Source organism: Simochromis diagramma, unplaced genomic scaffold (genome assembly GCF_900408965.1).
Source record: "Simochromis diagramma unplaced genomic scaffold, fSimDia1.1 OVJJ01000026.1, whole genome shotgun sequence".
Taxonomy (NCBI): Eukaryota; Metazoa; Chordata; class Actinopteri; order Cichliformes; family Cichlidae; genus Simochromis; species Simochromis diagramma.
In genome coordinates, this window is record NW_024386985.1 from 1,347,645 (window position 1) to 1,367,221 (window position 19,577).

At 37.9% G+C, this 19,577-nt stretch overlaps 1 protein-coding gene across 3 annotated transcripts in view; it reads left to right on the top strand.

The window, feature by feature from the left end:
* The window catches only part of nlgn1 (neuroligin 1), a 316,481-nt gene extending 301,673 nt beyond the window's left edge, over positions 1-14,808 (top strand). For all 3 annotated transcript variants that reach the window (XM_040039866.1, XM_040039868.1, XM_040039867.1), the window contains 7 exons: positions 1,965-2,177; positions 4,812-5,078; positions 5,162-5,523; positions 7,213-7,373; positions 9,132-9,288; positions 10,439-10,516; positions 12,437-14,808. In XM_040039866.1, the coding sequence (XP_039895800.1) occupies positions 1,965-2,177; positions 4,812-5,078; positions 5,162-5,523; positions 7,213-7,373; positions 9,132-9,288; positions 10,439-10,516; positions 12,437-13,039 (1,841 nt within the window). In that variant the 3' untranslated portion in view covers positions 13,040-14,808. The remainder of the gene's footprint in view (positions 1-1,964; positions 2,178-4,811; positions 5,079-5,161; positions 5,524-7,212; positions 7,374-9,131; positions 9,289-10,438; positions 10,517-12,436) is intronic.
* The last annotated feature ends 4,769 nt before the right edge of the window (positions 14,809-19,577 follow it).

Consider the following 19,577-nt stretch of genomic DNA (forward strand, 5'->3'; position numbering starts at 1 on the left):
CTGGACATCCCCAAGTTATTCCATGCCAAAAACTGTTCAGGTATCAGAAGAAGTAAAAGTCGTTGTTCTAGAGAGTTTTAGTGTGTAGTAGTGAGAGTGATGTAGAAATACTAATAAACTTGCTACAATCACTGCTGCTACTACAACTACTACCACTAATATGACTAATAATAATAATAATAATAATAATAATAATAATAAATAAATTACTATTTATTATTACTAATAATAATTTGCTTTATTCATGTCCCCATGTATAATACCGGGTTTTACTTTAAAGACATTCAGCACATATAGTAATTATTTACAAACCAGTGACGCCATCTTTTCTTTTTTTGCACCAAGTGATTTTAACGATGATGATTTTATTTCAGTAATTATTTACACCTTTTGGAAAACAGCAGGAACAAGCAAAGAAATAAATGACAGGAAATAACTGAATTAATGCAAATAACAGATATGCAGGCTAAAGTGCAGGATGGTAAATATATTCTTTTAGCTGTCCTCAAAGGCTTTCTGTGCACATAATGCATCCAGTGTAAATTAGCAGTGTAGTGTTGACTGAGACTGTGAAATAGGCATTTCATTTTCACTGATACAAATAAAAATATCCAAAAACACACGGAAGAAAATATGTGAGCATGTGAGGTTGAAAGGGACAGTTCTTGGGTGTGGTTGTTGGGTGTCAGTGCCCAGGATGCATGGAGGGCTTAATGGGGCTTTTAGTGTGGAAGTGTTGGGAGCTGGACATGAAATTGCTCTAAAAGACCTCAGCTCTCCTGTGGCTCTCCTTGTCTCTTCAGTACATTCGTACCTTACTAGTATTTGATGTTGAAGCCTCACTTGCCATGGATTTTGGCAAATAATCTAAGCGATAAGAGATCATCAGATTGCTTGAAATTCAAAGAAAAGTTGCTTCAAAGATTCCTTTCTTATCTTTTTTAGCACTGCATAGACTGGTCCGTACCTTACAAAAGGAAAGGAGATAACGCCATCCCACAATCCTTTGCAACAGTGACATTCAGGGCCATGCAGCATCAGGCTGTTCACATTATACTATTTATTCACATCAAAAGTTTTTATATAGCAGTGACATCAATTGCATTTAAATTTAGGGGATATGAGTGGACAGGAGAATGAGCGTAAGCAAACATCTTAACATGACATTTATTTTGTTTCACTTTCTTTTTGTTTATTTGTTCAATTGTTTTTTTTTATTAACGGTGCTATAAACACAAACACAGAACATTATAGCTTCACCTCATCAAAGAACCAGCAACGTCCTGTAGCATGATGCATAGCTAAACATATGTTCAGTTGAAGGCTGTTAGCACCATAGTTTCACTGGATCAGTAAAAGAAATAAAAGTGATGTATATGGTGTCTTGTAGCTCGGATGGAGAAGGAGGTGATTTTGGTGAATGGCACTGACTTAGTGAATAAGTCAGTGCCATTCACGACTATTAATTGAATAGTAAGTGATAGCTCCGACTAGCTAACAAACAGTAACAGATTCGTTTTTATATCTCTCTATTATTAAAGAATGAGGCTTTTGGTTTTCTGTGTACAGTGGCAAAATATACCTTAATAGCTTAATCAAGGAGATTAAAAAAGAAAATAGATTTTGAAAAATGCAGTACAAAAAATACAAATCTTCAAAATACAAAAGTACAAAGAATGTTTTTGAATGATTTTTATTTTTTATTTTTCGTGATGTGTGATGATAAACTGTAAGATTAAACCTACTAATGTAAAGACAAATAAATACAATTTCTCATTTCTAAAGTTTGTTGAAAAGGAACCAAACTCCATAAATGAAATGTGTAGATTAAGACAGAGAAAAGTCCTGATGCTATTAGGTGTCTTTTCTTTGTTAATGAAGCCATCTGCTTATGGTCAAATAAGAAAAATCAGGAGAAGATATTAAAATAATATCTACTGTTTTTAATTTGTCCTCTCATCCAGGTTTCCTGAGTACCGGTGACCAAGCAGCAAAAGGGAATTATGGCTTGTTGGATCAGATCCAGGCTTTGCGCTGGACCAGTGAGAACATTGCAGCCTTTGGCGGCGATCCATTGCGAATCACTGTGTTTGGCTCCGGAGCTGGAGCTTCCTGTGTGAACCTGCTCACGCTGTCTCACTACTCAGAGGGAAACCGCTGGAGCAACTCAACAAAAGGTAAAGCCCAAGGACTCAAGTTACAGGGATCCATGTGGGGTCTTCATACGTTCTTAAGTCTCATTTCAGTAGCGTGTGACCATAAAAAAGGTTGTGATCTGCTTTTGCTGATGCTTGTTGTCATTTTGGATGCGTGTATGTTAACGTCGGAACGTGCTGAATGGAGGGTTTTTTTCTCTGCGTTTCACTGTACTTGCAATATTCAGCTTTGACATGAAAAAAAGCAATTGATAATGTACTACTATATAGAAAACAAAAGACTTTGTGCTGCATAATTTTCTGAGAATGCCCGCTCTGAGCAATTAAAAGCAGTTGTTTTACAAACAGTTAAATAGAAAAAATGAACAAAAACATCACATATATTCTAAACACAGGTTTCATATATGATTTTATTTAATGGGATGTTGCTCTTTATTCATACAGAGACCATTTTTTTCAAAACAAAGAGACTTGGTAGTAATAATGTGTTACAACCATGTATATCTGCAGCAAAAAAAAAAAGTGCCTCTAACCATGAACAAAATTAGGTGATAAGATATGTAAAGGATATTGACATTACTGGGGAACAAAATATATGGAAAGAAAGAACTTGAAGCACCTCTTTCCCTAAGGTCATGTAAGCAATAAGAATGATAAGGACAGTGTTGACCAGTAGCCTGACATTGCTGTAGTTGGGATTTCTGTTTGAATCCTACACTATGTGGCAGGATAGTCATTTTGTCAGAGTATATGAAACCTGAGCTTTGAGATTTGTCTATTTCCCAGGCTAGCTGTCCACTGTAATTGTAACAAACATTTCTCAAGAAGAAGGAAATAGTGAATTTAGGAACATTCAAGTTATGTTACAGACCAATGCCTTCTGTGGATTTGTCATGCTTTATAAAGAAACAGAAATCTCATTTCAGTCACACCACTCACGTTTGACATGATAGATTGGATGATTCAGACAATCTCCATGAACTCTCATAGGTTTCTACCATTATCTATGATGGACCTGTTTAGCTTAGCATCAATAGGGGATTCAAAATCAGCTTTGTTAACAACATTTATAAATATCTGAAGGACCCCAATATCTCACTCTGTCAACACCTTGTTATTACAGTCAGTTTGGTGATAATTATCTAAAAACAGTGATCATAAGTGTTTCACACATTTGGATGGAAATCAAAGAAAAGGGAAAGGGAAAACATGACATCCCCCATCACACTAAGCCATGAAGATTTTTCTTACATTCAAGAAGACTAACAATCACAGGATCATTAGTAAATGTTCAGATTTGTTTCTTGTCACTACTGAAAACTAACAAACCAAAGAATTTGCCTGTTTTTACATCATTAACCCTTTAAAGCCGGTCAGAGCGGGCACGCTCCGTTTTGCGTAACTATTTTTAAATCCCGGTAGCTCTGCAACCACATAAGCTAGCGCAATAATTTTTTTTGCACATGAAACCGGAGGAGTTGTACTTACATCTGATGCCATCAGCTTGTCCTAGGTCACAGTTTCCTTCCACATATAGCTTTGCAAAAACTGCATAAAAAGCACTTGCAGCAACAAAAACATAATATTCCAGAAACCGCTTTGCCGATCCGATCAGCTGTTTGTAACACTTCTTACGTCCATCAGCACGAACTATCGCATGTCCGCCATGACCTACCCGAAACCGGAAGTGACGTCATTTTCGCGGAAATGTAGGTTGTTGTTTTTTTTTTACCACCAAGGCCTCATGAGCTTATACTGGTGTTTTTAAAAGTTATGTTTGACTTTATGACTTTCTGTGTCGTTTCTGGGATGCTTAGGACTCAAATTGCACTGCTGGAAATAGTTTATTTTGATGCACATGCTGTTTTTTTGCAAATTTGCACTATAATATTTATTTTCGTTTTTCCTGCAGTATATCAAAATTGGTGTATTTCAAAAATAAAACTATGAAGACACTCAAAATAAATTTCCTGTGGTGGGAAACTATTTTGTGCAACTTTTTTGTATTTACAGTTTTGAGGGATAAGCCTCTTAAATTTCTCTAACTAGAAATATATGTTAAAAAAACAAAAACGATTTTCAATTTTTTTGTAGTTTATTGCACTTTTTTGCAATTTATGTGGTTACTCTGCACTTAATGCATACATATTATTAAAATTTGAGCTATAATGGTTGTATTGATGTATAGCAACTTGAAATGCTCCCAAAAATGGCTCTACAGCATGTAAAAATATAATATAAGCTCTGGCGGACTTGGTTCTATGGTAGGTCTTAAAGGGTTAATGTTACCCTCAACCTGCAGGGCAATAATATGGGACTGACTCAACCTGCATTGTACTATGTTCATGATGAAAATCAGGATGGCTGAGTTATTTTTTTCTTTTTTGCCAAAAGAAATATTGCTCTGTCTGTTCTAATAAGCAAAACTATTTTTCAGTGTATTCAGTTTGCCTCTAATATGACCTATGATCGCTGAGTTTCCGTTCCATTTTCTCAATCAGCTGATTTATCATATGATATTTTTCTTTATATGATTTTCAAAATGACATTTTATGCATCTATACTTATTTTGACATATTTTGGGATAGTCTCTGAATTGCACCTAATTAATTGTTTTCTCCATCAATGCTGCCCCTGTGCTGTTTTTGTCTTAAGGCCTATTCCAGAGGGCCATCGCTCAGAGCGGCACAGCTCTGTCTAGCTGGGCTGTCAGTTTTCAGCCTGCCAAATATGCTCGAATGCTGGCTCGGAAGGTAGGCTGCAACCTGGAGGACACTGTGGAGCTTGTGTTGTGCCTGCAGAGAAAACATTACAAGGAGCTTGTGGATCAAGACATCCAGCCGGCCCGTTATCACATTGCCTTCGGCCCTGTTATTGATGGCGATGTTATACCTGATGACCCTCAGATTTTAATGGAACAAGGTATTCAATTTATTTTCCACCTAAAAGGATGCTTTGTAATTACAATTTGTAAGTTAACCAAACTCTGTACTGTCTCTTGCTAGGTGAGTTCCTCAACTATGATATAATGCTGGGAGTGAACCAGGGCGAGGGCCTTAAGTTTGTCGAGCTTATCGTGGACAATGAGAATGGCGTCCAAGCTAATGACTTCGACTACGCCGTGTCCAGCTTTGTGGATGACCTTTATGGCTACCCAGAAGGCAAAGACATCCTCCGAGAGACCATCAAGTTTATGTACACTGACTGGGCTGATAGGCATAATCCAGAGACACGCCGCAAGACACTCCTAGCACTTTTCACCGATCACCAGTGGGTAGCACCAGCAGTTGCCACAGCTGACCTGCACTCCAGTTTTGGATCTCCAACCTACTTCTATGCTTTCTACCACCACTGTCAGACGGAACAGGTGAGCTTCAAACTATCACATGCCTCATCAGCTCTGAAGGTACTTTCAAGTATTATGGTACCTGGAATCTAGGAATGAACACCCTGTCTTGATTTGAGTTGTATCACTGAGCAGAAGCCATTTATCAACACATGTAAACAGAATGAATTCAAGAATAATGTACAATCAAATAAAATCACTTATTTCTTATTGCTAAAGGCAAAACAAAATGCTCCCAAATGAAACTAAAGTAATTGATTTGAACTGATAGTTTGATAGATAAGCCGACACATTGTTCACATATGTAACAACATGTGTATCATAACTGCTGCTTTACTTATGAGTCTTTCTCCATAAGTAATCAGTGATGTGTAGTTGGCTAAGCAGTAGTGTCAAACCATGTTTTATATTTTAGATTCTTCCAAATAGCCACCCTTTACTTTGATTACTGCCTTTCACACTCTTGGCTTTCTCTTGATGAGCTTCATGAGGTAGTCACCTGAAATGTTTTTCCAATAGTTTTCCACGGGTTACAATAGATGCAGAGCACTTGTTGGCCCTTTTGCCTTCACTCTGAGGTCCATCTTGATTGGGTTTAGGTCAGGTGACTGTGGAGGCCGATCCATCTGGCCAGGCCATTCTGGTTCAGTGTGCCTTCAATTTCGAATAAATCTCCAACAGTGTCACCAGCAAGCTTCCTCCAAGCCTCCTACAGTGGGAACCATGCATGTGAGAACCATGCATGTGGAGACCATGCGTTCACCTTTTTTGCGTCTCACAAAGACATTGTTAGTGGAACCAACGATCTCACATTTGGACTCATCAGACCAAAGCACAGATGTCCATTCCTGTTTCTTTGCCCAAACAAATCTCTGCTGCTTGTTGCTTTTCCTTAATAGTGGTTTCTTAGCAGCTATTTGACCATAAAGGCCTGATTCTCACAGTCTCCTCTGAACTGAACAGTTGACATATACATATGTATACATACATATTTGTTTGCTGGTTGCCTGGTTCTGCCAGAGGTTTCTTCCTGTTAAAAGGGAGTTTTTCCTTCCCACTGTCGCCAAAGCACTTGCTCATAGGGGGTCATATGATTGTTGGGTTTTTCTCTGTATCTATGAAGCGCCTTGAGGCGACTTTTGTTGTGATTTGGCGCTATATAAATAAAATTGAATTGAATTGAATTGAAACTGGTTGGCTGGTTTTTTGATATTTTTTTTTACTGGTATCTTAAATTCTTACTTCTTCCTGTATTACTTGATGCAACATTTAATGTTAATGTTCAAATATGTCTAGACAAACTAATGAAAATAAAGAGTGCTCATTAAATTGCCCACATTCCTTATTATATTAACTTCAACTTGGTACAGCTACCATGTATATGTACTCTGCATTCCAGTTTAAACTCATCTCAAAGCAATTTTCCTCTGTCAGCATCATCCTTTTATCTTTTATCTTCTCTCTCTCTCTCTCTCTGTTCAATTCACTGAATAATGAGCCAAAAATGGCAGGTAAATTAATATTAACAACTTATCTCATTCCCCCTTTTTTCCTCAACAACTATTCTATTTCTCCAGCCTTTTTAGTCTTGCTGTGTCTATGCATATTGTCAGAATATCCACCGTGCAAAAATAAAGTCTTTTAATGTCCTGTATCTGTCACATAAATGTAATAATACTGACGTGATTTGATTCATCTGCTGCTCATTAGGTACCACCCTGGGCAGATGCAGCACATGGAGACGAGATCCCATATGTGTTTGGCCTGCCTATGATTGGACCAACAGAGCTGTTTCCCTGCAATTTCTCCAAGAACGACGTTATGCTCAGTGCTGTGGTTATGACCTACTGGACAAACTTTGCCAAGACAGGGTATGATGACTCATAAGGGCCAATGCAGTGTTATGAATCTCATGAATCTGAACAAAACCATCACAGCTTTTTCAGTTATGAAAATGTTAAGTGCCGCATCTGAAATAGCTTATAGCTCATACTTAATATTTGTACTTGATCTAACCAGCACCTCTGGAAAGTTAATAATTTCACTTCGCTGTAAATGATAAATAATTTGATGTGATTATTAGTTATATGGAAATGAAATAATTCTATTGCTTGACATGATTGGTTGTGATTTTGCCAAAATACATTCTATTCATTTCCAAAAAAGGGTACATGATTGTTTACCAAGTGAGCTGGTTTACATGAAATAATCAATTAGTTTATGAGCTTATGTAGTGTTAATTATATGTTAATAAAACATATAATCAAAATTAGAACAGTGTGATCATTTCACAGTGAAGTTATAATTTCACTGTGATTTTGTTTCTTCAGTATGACCAGGAGTAGTGAATCATACTATGGGTTTTATGGACTGTGTAGTATAATTGGTATTCTTTGAAAATACCCACTACATATCTTCAAATACATTATTAATTGATGATCCTAGCCTGGAGAGTGACATTCTGAAAGCGACAAAATTAAAATCCTTTTTTTCTCCCTCTGTCTCATGTTGCCCTCCACTATATAGTCATGGCGGTAATTGTTTTTCTGCAGCATAATAGGGGGACATTGGCTTTTCCTGTGCACTGCCCAGTAGCCCGGAGGGGAACAAAAAGAGCACTAATGATCTACATATATAACCCCAAATTGACGTAGAATGCCGGGTACCTGAGAGATTTATGCCACCAATTTGAATGGTTAAGCGTGTTCCTGATGAGGTTTGGCTGGCTCCATATGCTGCTCTCAGACAATGGGGCGCTCACTGGGTCTGAATGGGCCTCCATAGTTCACATGGCTGGATCTGTTCTCCTCAGATTAAGTGCGAGTGGCTCTATTTAGTGCAGGATCCAAACTCAGTGCGTTATCCTCCTCTGTACTGAATATATGAGGGGCATTCACATGGGTTACTGACCTGCATTTACAGTTTATTTAAGCCTTGAGTTATTGAGTCAAACATTTAAAATTGATGGCACATGACATTTAAAAAAGTAGCTATTCTAAGTGTGGTTTATAGCAACCACTGAACCATGTACTTGTTGGAAATTATCGGCATGGTTGAACTGCATATTCAACTAAACATATTCTTTGGCAGGAAGCTTCTTTTCATGTTTGAATTATATATAAATGCATTCACTTCCAAGGAGATATCCATAATTTAAAAAATAAACAAAAAACTGTGACAGGGATTTTTTTTTATGTCTCAAAATTTAAATTAGGTATCTTAAGACTTTTCCATTCAGTCAGAATCTTTAGAAAGCCCTACATCTATGAGCAATAATTTCCCTTCTGACCTTTTCTGGATCTTATCAGGTGTGATATCTTAGAAAGCACTGATTAAAATTTGATGAAACCTGGAGGCTGCATTTCACCACTGCCTTTCAGTATTTTCATAATTATACTGATTAGCCTGAGGCAAATGCTACACTTATGTCAAAATTAAAATTTGAATAGCCAAACAGCTGTGTCTTAAGAGGTCCATTTCACCTTTAGTCTGGTTTTAGATCTTCCTGCCCTCTAAGGTAAACAGCCAACAACATTTTTTTTTCTTTTTTTTTTCCACTGTAAGACTCTCAGCTCGTCTCTCCTCTGTGACCTCTTTAACGGAAACTCATTCCTACTCTTTCTTCAAAGGGACCCAAACCAGCCTGTCCCCCAGGACACCAAGTTCATCCACACTAAGCCCAATCGTTTTGAAGAAGTGGCATGGACACGCTACAACCAGAAAGACCAGCTTTACCTCCACATTGGCCTGAAGCCCCGGGTCAAAGAGCATTACCGTGCCAATAAGGTATAGTTAGATGTAACTCTGTCATGCAGCAGATAAGCTTTTTACTGTTTTTAAGAGAACTCCAATAGTAACTTCAGTACACTGGCTCCCTGTAGATTTAGAATTGATTTTAAGATGTTACTGATCACTTTTAAACCATGTGATGGTTTAAGATAAGAGATAAGAGATAAGATAAAACTTTATTAATCCCTCGGGTGGGTTCCTCTGGGAAATTCGGTTTGGCTCCAAGCTATAGCAGATTTGTTGACCCCATATGAGCTGTGTTACTGCCTTAGATCCTCAAGAGCTGCCATGCTGGTGATTCCAAAATCAAGATTTAAATCTCAAGTTGACCATCAGCTTTGGAATAATCTACCAGAGGAGAAACCGCTCACAAAATCTGTGGCTTTTTTCAAATCCCTTATAAAAACACATTTTTATGAACTTTTTCTGCTTTTTTTAATGTGATGTTTTCTATGTCTTCACAGGTTATATTTTGATAGCATTTGCATGTGTGCATGTCAATCTATCTGTAAAGATGATAGCTTGAAATAATTCTGATATGAATTTGTAGACTGTTAAAAATGCATTAAAATTTGGCAAGTTCTTCAAGGTCAACTTAACGATTGATTGGAAATCGACAAAAGCACTATACATATTATTCTTACAAGTGTGGTGTGTATACAAAATATACACACAAAGTTCCATTAATTTAACGTTAACTTCAAACTTAAAAAAGTTGACTTTCTCGTATATTATGATATACTTGGTCTATTTTTCTATTTATTATGTATTTAAATTAAACTCTAATTAATTTTGTTTCTATTAACATCTTACACATTGCTCTAACTTTTTAAAAAACGGATAAATCCTGTGTATGCAATCTGGATTTATAAAAATGTATTCCAATTAATTGCTTCTTGCATTATTTTAAATTATTCTTCTCTATAAAGATGAAATTCCTGCGTGTTTCCTCTTTATGCATCACTTGTGCCCTAGTCTTGGGTTTGTTTTTCACAAGCAGGGACGTTTTTGAATGCTTAAAATTGAACTGCAATATTGTTTCATTTTCATCCTATTGTAATTCCATACTTACTTTAAGATGCTCTTCTGAAGACAGTTTTCATACTTGCTTGATTTTACCACCTACGCATTTCTGTCCTTTTCTCAGGTCAACTTGTGGTTGGAGCTGGTTCCTCATCTACACAGTCTCAATGAGGTCACCCAGCTCATCCCAACCACCACCAAGGTTGGTTTTAAATAGTCGATGTGCCATATCATGGCAAAAAGTGTCTATGTGAGCCATTCCCTCCACAGAAGGCCTTTTGAAAAGTTTTAAATGTAACATTGAGATTGGTTGTTGACCTAGTTTGCCTAATTTTCCGCTCAAGGGGCTCTTGTGATCTCCTACTTAGGTGATTATATATATAGACGTGATAGACGAGCACATATAAACACAGAGCAGCAGTTGAAGTATATTGAGGAATGAATTTAAAGGCAATGCCAAAAGTGTTCAGTAAATGCAGCTATCAGGTGTGACAGAGAAGAATTATACATAAACATCCAGTCTGACTTCAGTTTAATACAAATTATGAGTAGATACTTGATGTACAAGGGGCTGATTCTGAATGTTTGAGGATGTGAATGTGTGTAATATTTTTAATTTCATTTTTAAAAAGGTTATTTATGTCACATTTTGATAAGTAACTTTATCAAGGTGCGATCATGGCTCAAGAGTTGGCATTTCGTCTTGTAATCGGAAGGTTGCCGATCGTTGTGTCCTTGGGCAAGACACTTCATCTACCGCCTACTGGTGATGGCCAGAGGGGCCGATGGCGCGATATGGCAGCCTCGCTTCTGTCAGTCTGCCCCAGGGCAGCTGTGGCTACAACTGTAGCTTGCCTCCACCAGTGCATGAATGTGAGAGTGAATGAATAGTGGAATTGTACAGTGCTTTGAGGGTCCCGAAAAGCACTATATAAATGCAATCCACTATTATTATCAAGTCAGGCAGTGGCCATATGTTTAAAGTAATTTCAGGATGTACACGAGTTAGAACAAAAATTTGTGTCACTATGCAACTTAAGCATTAAGCTGCAGCAAAGAGATTATCAACATTACATTAACACTTGGAGCTGAAGGAAACTGAAGTTGCTCCTTCCTGATATTGTCTTCCTTTTCCTCCTTTGCTCTCCATCCCTTTCCTGGTCTCCATTTTATTTACGTAAGTTAGGCCCATTAGTATTTGAATAAGGGCACTGTTTCTGTAATGTTGCCTCTCTACATTATGTTTTAAATCAAACAAACAGTTGAAATAAACTTTGACTTTCAGCTTTAAATCGAGAGTAGCCAATCTCACTGGTGAAAAATAAAGAAATGTTGTCAGACATTGCTAGTTTTAGGCCACTAAAACTGAAAATAATTGGCTTTGGTTTTTCTGACATCCTACTCAGAAGTGATCTGATGTCTTTAAAGACACTGTGCAATCATTCTTACAAGCACTATGTAATGATGAAGAAAAATATTTTGACTCCTGAATTTGAAAAAATAAGGCCCAAATCGAAGTAGGTGCATATTTACTATTGATCTAATGAAATTGTATTTGACCTTCCTGCTAGAAGGAAATCTGCAAGGCTATGAAGTTGGGTTTTCTTAAAGGATTATAAAATGTCAAACAAGTAATGTTTTCCTTTTCTTTCAAAATATGCTGTTAAAGTCATGTGACTCTTAGGAGCTAAATGAGTGAAATGTCAGTTTGGTGTGCACTGCAAAGTTTTGAATGATGTGAAATTCAAGCCACAGGAGACACAAATAAACAAACAAGAGTTGAGCTTGAATAGCAGATAAATAAATGTAGAATCCAAAAGTCCAGCTGGAATATAATGTAAATACAAGAAGTAATGAAAAAAACTTGGGGGACACATGTGAAACAAAGCAAGAACATGCACTAACCTCAGCAGGACTAGGTAGACAATGCAATAAAACCAAAGAGAAGGCAGGATTTCTTTCTATATTAATGTATTTATTTATTGCAAATGAAATCATGCTTTTTTGCTCTAATAACATTCAAAGCCTATTATGGGGTATCCAATATGTAGTTTCAACTTTGTGGTACCACAAGGTAGACTATGCATGATCAGTTATTAACCACTGGTTTTCTTGTCTTCAGATTCCTCCACCAGAGACTACTAATCGAATACCGAAGACCAAAGTTCTGGTGACCAAACGTCCTAACCCAACCCCATTCCCCACTGAGACACAGGACAGCCACAACCAACCACATCTTGTGGACCAGCGTGACTACTCCACTGAACTATCTGTAACCATTGCTGTGGGAGCATCCCTGCTTTTCCTTAATATCCTGGCTTTTGCTGCACTTTACTACAAAAAGGACAAGCGCCGGCACGATGTTCATAGACGCTGCAGCCCCCAGCGGAGTGCCGCAAATGACCTTGCCCACACTCAAGAGGAGGAAATCATGTCTCTACAGATGAAGCAGCACTCAGACCTGGACCGAGATTGCAGGGGGGTTGGCGACTCCCTGCACCCGCATGACGTGGTTCTGAGGACTGCCTGCCCACCGGACTATACTCTGGCCATGAGGCGCTCACCAGATGACATCCCGCTCATGACACCAAACACCATAACCATGATCCCCAGCACCATGGGAGGGCTCACCTCACTCCACTCTTTCAATACCTTCCCCAGCAGTGGCCAGAACAACACCCTGCCCCACCCGCACCCACACTCACACTCCACCACCCGAGTATAGCCCTGTGGATGCACCCATGCAGGCGGGACTCTGATGGCTGAGGCTAAAGCTAATGCCGCTGACGCAGCAGAGACTGAAGGCCAACTTTCTGACAAACACAAGTATGTCATGAGATGAAATGCCATCCTGGAGTTGCCAGAAACCCATGGAATTACACTGGGACTGTACGACACCCTGTTAATACCTGAGGAAATATAGTCAAGAGTTTCTGAGGGTTTGGACCAGGGAAAAAAGAATAATTATCTTTTTGTACAAAAATTTAAGACAAGAAAAAAATACATATAAAGAGCTGAAGATAAACAACCTCTAAAGCTAAAACAAAGAGGAGGATGTTTTTTTATTGTTATTATTTTTGTTCTGATATTGCAGCAAAACAAGGTACAGTAAAAATACTTTCTCTTTCTAGCAACAGATATGGCCTTCGGGATCTTTTGACAAATGACTGCTTGAGAGTATTATCTGGATACAGAAGAGAGCATCAGACACACCTTGGAGGTGAGAAGAAGGGAGCTCTTTGTAAAAGAAAGAAAGCGTGTTGTTTTCCTTCGGCATCACGCTAGAGATTACTCTGTGGGGCACAATGTAGATGCCATGCAAACCAATTTAGGCATGTCTTGACATCATAAATGGAGGCTATGTAAGATAAGGTAAAAAAGAAAAAAAAACAATTGTTGAAAAGAGCAAAGGAAAGACTGAAAACTTCAAGAAAAAGAAATCCTGTATGCACAACAGAACCATTTTGAGGAGAAAAAAATCTTGCAAATACTTTTCATCCATTTATTTTTGAGGATTGGGAACAATTTTATTGTATAGAACCTATTTACATATCTAGATCTGTACACTAAGCACCGAGGCTGTTTAAGCTCTCCTCTTTTCAGAGGGGCATCCATACTGCAAACCTGCCAGTAGAACTGAACCAGTAGGAAGTGGGGATCCACCTACTGGCTTTCTGGCATTTCCAACTTCAACACAGAGAGCTGGGGGACAAAGGATAATTGGATATTTTAGCACGATGCGCATGACAATTTATCTGCTTGATGGCTGCTCTGCTGATTATGTCATTATTAAGAATAATTTTCACCCTCTCCCTTGCATTGGAGAAATTTCAGACATATTTCTTGATTGGATTACAAGAAAACACACACCCTTGCAGGACCATGGGAAATACAATTCCAGGTTATGGATGATGTGGGCTGGAGTCGGGGGTAGAAAGGGGAGGGGCTGGAAATATGGTTCAAATTTTCTTGCATAACATGATATAGCTTGAGTGGAGCTGGGCATATAAGGACTAGTTTTGTACTCCGTGTGTTGGTACTACTTTTTGATAGTGGTTAAATCACATTACACTGTATCAATCAAACTCATTGTACCTTCAGTTGAGATCAATGTTCTTTGGTATTCTACCTACTTGACCACTATACCGTATAGAAGTAATTACCTGCACTGTTTATTCCATTGCCCGGTTTTCTTTACTTTTAACTGGGAGGTGTGTTGACTGTGGTGGAGGGTGAAACTACTGGGGGGAAAAATGGTGGGAGAGTGAATTTCTGGAGCGTGTAGATTTTTTATTCATCCAATCGGGCACTGTAGAGCTCTTTAAACATGCCTACACATGACTAACACAAGTCAAAGGGCAAGATGATAGGAAAAGTTAGGGTCACGGTAGGCCAATTCCCATGATGCGCATTTCATCTAGTTTTTATCATTAGCCGAGGCTGGTTGTGTTAGGAGACACATTGCGTTGGAATTATTGAATTATGTGAAGGAAGTAAAAAGGCCTCTCATAGCAGCTCTGAAGCCCACAGTCACTCCTCTTTACCTCATTTTGAAGAGCTACTTCTTTTCTTTTTTTAGCCCCACTCGTTTTCTACCAGGGATTCTCTACTGTCTCATCTTTTATACTGAGCTGACAGCTGGGCTGTTTAGCAAAGCGGCTCGTCTCACATCCGCACTGTCTTCAGTTGACCATCTACTACAATGCTGTCTGCCTTTGCTAACATCTTCAGGTCAGTGAAGCCTCAGCAGCTAACGATGTTATCCATCGGTGTAGAAATGAGTCACAGTGCAGTCGAATCCAGTTGCTTAAAAGGTTGGAGTCACTGTGGGGGTAAAGTGGTGATCTTCAAAGCAGACAGAGACATGCATATCCTAGATGGCAACTCTATTGTGCACAGATATAGAAATCTGAAAGCTGGCGCAGAGATGCTACTTGGTAAGCTGAAACGCTTTTCTCCCTGTTTTCCCTTCGCTAAAATGTAGATGTGTAGAGGCCTCTGTTGTGAGAATTCATCCTGCCCCTTTTGGCTTCCTTACAGGCACTGTGCAGTCATTCAAAATAATGAGTGCAGACTACTGTTACCCCATGTAACATTGTGGCAGACAAGCTGGATGAGGGGATAAAATCTTGTCTCTCACAGGAAATGTTGCTTTTTGGAATACGATTTAAATTGAATAAACTAATTTTATCTGTTGGCTCCAGATTGTTTCTCTGGATGAAATGAACAGCCAGTGCTTGATCTGGGATTGAAACAAAAGAAAGATTCCAAGGTTATTATCACACATCATCCTCGTGGGAATTTCAGAATCTGGGGAAAATCTGCTCTGTAGTTTTGTTGGTACTGTATCGACAAATCAAAAGCTTTCATACTTTAATACCGATAATATGTATAAACAATCTCATACACAACCATGTGATAAGAAATTACACCTGGGCTTTCCAAGTATTTTGTTTCCCCACACAAAATGTTTTATATAGGAAAACCCTCTACTTGAACTCAAGATTTATTAGACCCATATAAAAAGCAACATGACCTTGTTTTTGTAACCCAATTGCTCAAATGCACTTCACTAGATGTGGAAAGGACTCTTGAAAGAAAATTAAATGATGACGTTGGCTGTGCAGGGATTTAGGAACATTTGTGCCTGAATATGCGCATCAGCAACAAAGTAATTCCTATTATGTAGGTTACTAATTTAAAATGTGCAAAGAGTCACATGGGGTAGGTCAGATTGCACAACGTGAGTCCAAGCAAGACAAACAAAATCTGTTTTTCTTTGTTTATATTGGTTTATTCCTTTTTTCTCGCATTTGAATACCAAAACAATGTGTTTCATGATGTAAATCCAGTGGAGCACTACACTTGTTCACTTTTTTGGCTACAAACATGGCAAAAACAAAATAAGATTTTTATCTGTTAATTTTTTTGTTTGTGTTGTGTTTTGATTTTTTTTTGTTACAGTGAACATTTGATACTTTAATATGACACTTAAACCATTGAATTTACAATCCCCGTTGACTAGACATGACCCTCTGCATGCCTACTGCATGTATGTAAGTATACAGTGCACCCAAACATGCAGTTGCAACAAAAAAATGTAACTTTCTATGATCAATCTTCCGCACATGCTGTGGAAGATCATATCCTATGATTAATTGGGATCCAGTGTTCAATCTTTAAAATCTCTTAGCTAACTCACAAGAAGTATCCAGTGGTCAACCCGTTCCAAAACAGCCATCTCAAAAGACAAAAAGCACTATGTAGTTTTGTCTTTTGTCTGGTGGAACCACAGCTTACATGACTTTCCATCACATTTTAGGATTGCATTTTACATAAATCCACGTAATATGACAAATCATTCTGCATTTTAGCCATATTGCTTTACAAAGCATCCCAAAAAACATTTCCCTTTTGAAGTTTGCAAAACTGCAGCATTAGCAGTAAAGGCACTGAGAACGAGCAATTACAACTCTACATGAAAATATCACAGGGGTTGAGATCGTATATAGCTAGCACTTGCCAAATTCAAACATTGCTCTCCAGAGAAATGACAAAGGGGCAAAGGCAGGGCCACCCACTGAATTAAACATATAATTGCACTGATGGGTAAATAGTCAAGCAATTGCAAGGCCATGCTAAGTGGCTGACAGCCAGGGATGAATCCTAATTAATAACTTGCCATGCATCCAATTGTCTGATTGATGATAGTTGAAAAATGTAAACCAACTGTAGCGTGAAAAAAAATGAGAGAAATGTTGGTCAGCACCTGACATATTTGGAATTATAAATGGAAATTGCTAGAAACTGCACTGAACTTAATTTATAGTGGCAGTTGCTAACAAGATTTAGCCTCTGCAGTGACTACATGCAAATATAGTCCAAATTTTCTCATAAGGAAAAAGCAGTTGTGCTAGATTGCTTGAGGATGTAAAACTAGACAGGAAGACAGCAAAACTTTTTGCAGGAAAATGCAAAACGCAATGACTCAATCAGGAAATATATAAGTAAGCAAATGCATTAAATGCATTTAACAGTTTTGACAGTTGTGTATGGAAAAACATGGTTATCAAAGCAAATTGAAAGCAAATTGGCATAATTTGTGAGAAAATTGCAACTTCGCACCTTTACTGAGACTGAAGCAAAGTTAAGACAAAATGGTATTTGACTGATAGCATAAAACCCTATCAAAATCATATCGCACGACTCCACTTAACATACCCAAAATGTGTATTTCTAGATTTGTTCTTTTATTGTCTTAACAGCACCAAAATTCAGTAATTTTCACCAAGGCAACCTTACTGGAAGACTGATGCATTTCAAAGCAAACTAACTTGTTTTGCCTGGTGACATTTTCTCTATTAAGATTCGCAATCTTTGGGTAAGAAATGGTCCACATCTAAAGCCGTGTCACCTTTTAAGCTGTGTGTTGAATATGCTCTGTGAAAATGTCAATATTCCTTTCTTAGTGTTTCCATTAAAATACAGTTTTTATGGTATAAGGAATATCTCAAATGCATTTCCTACCTCATAGATCATTTGCAAATAATAACTTTTGTGAATGTTGCATTTTCCATCCTGCTGTTATTTTCTTGTATCGATAGTAAAGTTTTATCAGGCGTTACCCTGTCCAGCTGTCAGTAAGCATCGCCAACCCCATTGCCCATTGCATTGCCAACAAATGTAGGTCATGTCTCCCTGCTCTTGACACGAATGTAAACGGTTGTGTACATATGATGGTAGGTACTAGCAGTGCTGAGACTTTATCATTTAAAAGATGCTTAACAGCACCTCTAGTGGTCATAGGTTCCACAGGGTACCTCAGAGTTGTGTTCTTCATGTTGGAAAAATCTCAGCTCACAACTAAAGTACAACTACATGTGTTTTTAAGAAAGGGCTAGCTTTTAATAGACTAGGGCTAAGAAACGTATATAATTATGAAACGTATGACTGAAACAAGGTGATAAATTTTCCCAATCAACAGAACAGGGGCCGCTACAGAAACCAAGTTGCCCTTCTCTTTTCATCTAATTTGTTGAAGTTTTGATTCACTGCTAAGAAGGAAAAAAGGAAAAAGAAAAAAATCCTTCCTTTCTGATTTTAGGAAACTGGAGTAATTGACACTCATTTTTTAAACGTTACATATCCAATCCCAGAGTGCCACTGAGACTTTGCTACACATATATGAAACTCTTTTCACTGAGAAGCATTTTGATTACGTTAAAGAGTGGGAAATGTCATAAACATATATTCTCTTAACACATCTTTTTGAAGTTAGGGCAAGTCACACGCCTGCCCTATGATAGAGGAAACATTAAGCCTTAAAACTGAGAACTAATAACAATAAAACTTTATTGGATAGTGAAATGAGCAAATTAAATACGAAGGAAGTTCAAATTTAATTGCAGTTATTATACTGTTTATACACTGTGGTAGTTTTACGTGGAACATTACAAAGTTATGAGGAAAAGGGTATACCTTTTGTTTGAGTGCTGTGTACCATAACATCATAAACATACACCTTTTGCCCATCTTTTCTAATTCAACCTGGTTCATAACTGAATTTCTCTTATTTTTAAGAAGATTATTAAAAGTCTGTTATTTTCTAAAGCCGTCGCGGGCAGGTTGAGCACACTGATTACGTGCAGCATGCGTGGGCAGGAGGGTCTTTACATGTGTGTTTGCTAAAATACACACATCTTCAAAACAACAACAGCTAAAACACACACACACACACACACACACATACAGTTGTAAAATCTTAAACATGACCTGCAAAAATCCGTCACCCCCTTTTGAATGCATATGCTGGTATTGTTCATTTCCAGTTACCAGTATGCTCCTTTGTCAGCCTTGTAAACATTATTTCCATTAGTGTTTAATTCTATATTGTGCCTATTTTGTGTTTCTGTGTTGAATATTTAAATATTCTGTTTACTTTGTGTCATATGATGTCTTGCTTGTCCTGAATAAGACTTGAATTTGGATTTATTGGCTTTGTGCTTGTAGCAGCACTCATTTGTAAGAGTGTTGACATTCAAATGGCAGATGTGAGATATTAGTTTGAGAATGCCCCATAGTTGAGAATGACTCCCATCTGGTGTCACCCTCCTTTAAAAAATTGTGTCCAATTAGCCCAGTCTCATGGCAGCTTGTGAAATAGTCCCAAAAATGTGATGTGTGCGCTTCTGTACAGGATGACTTTTGCTTTAATCGTGACAGAGAAGCAACACTCCCATCAGATGCGACTTATCTACCAGAAA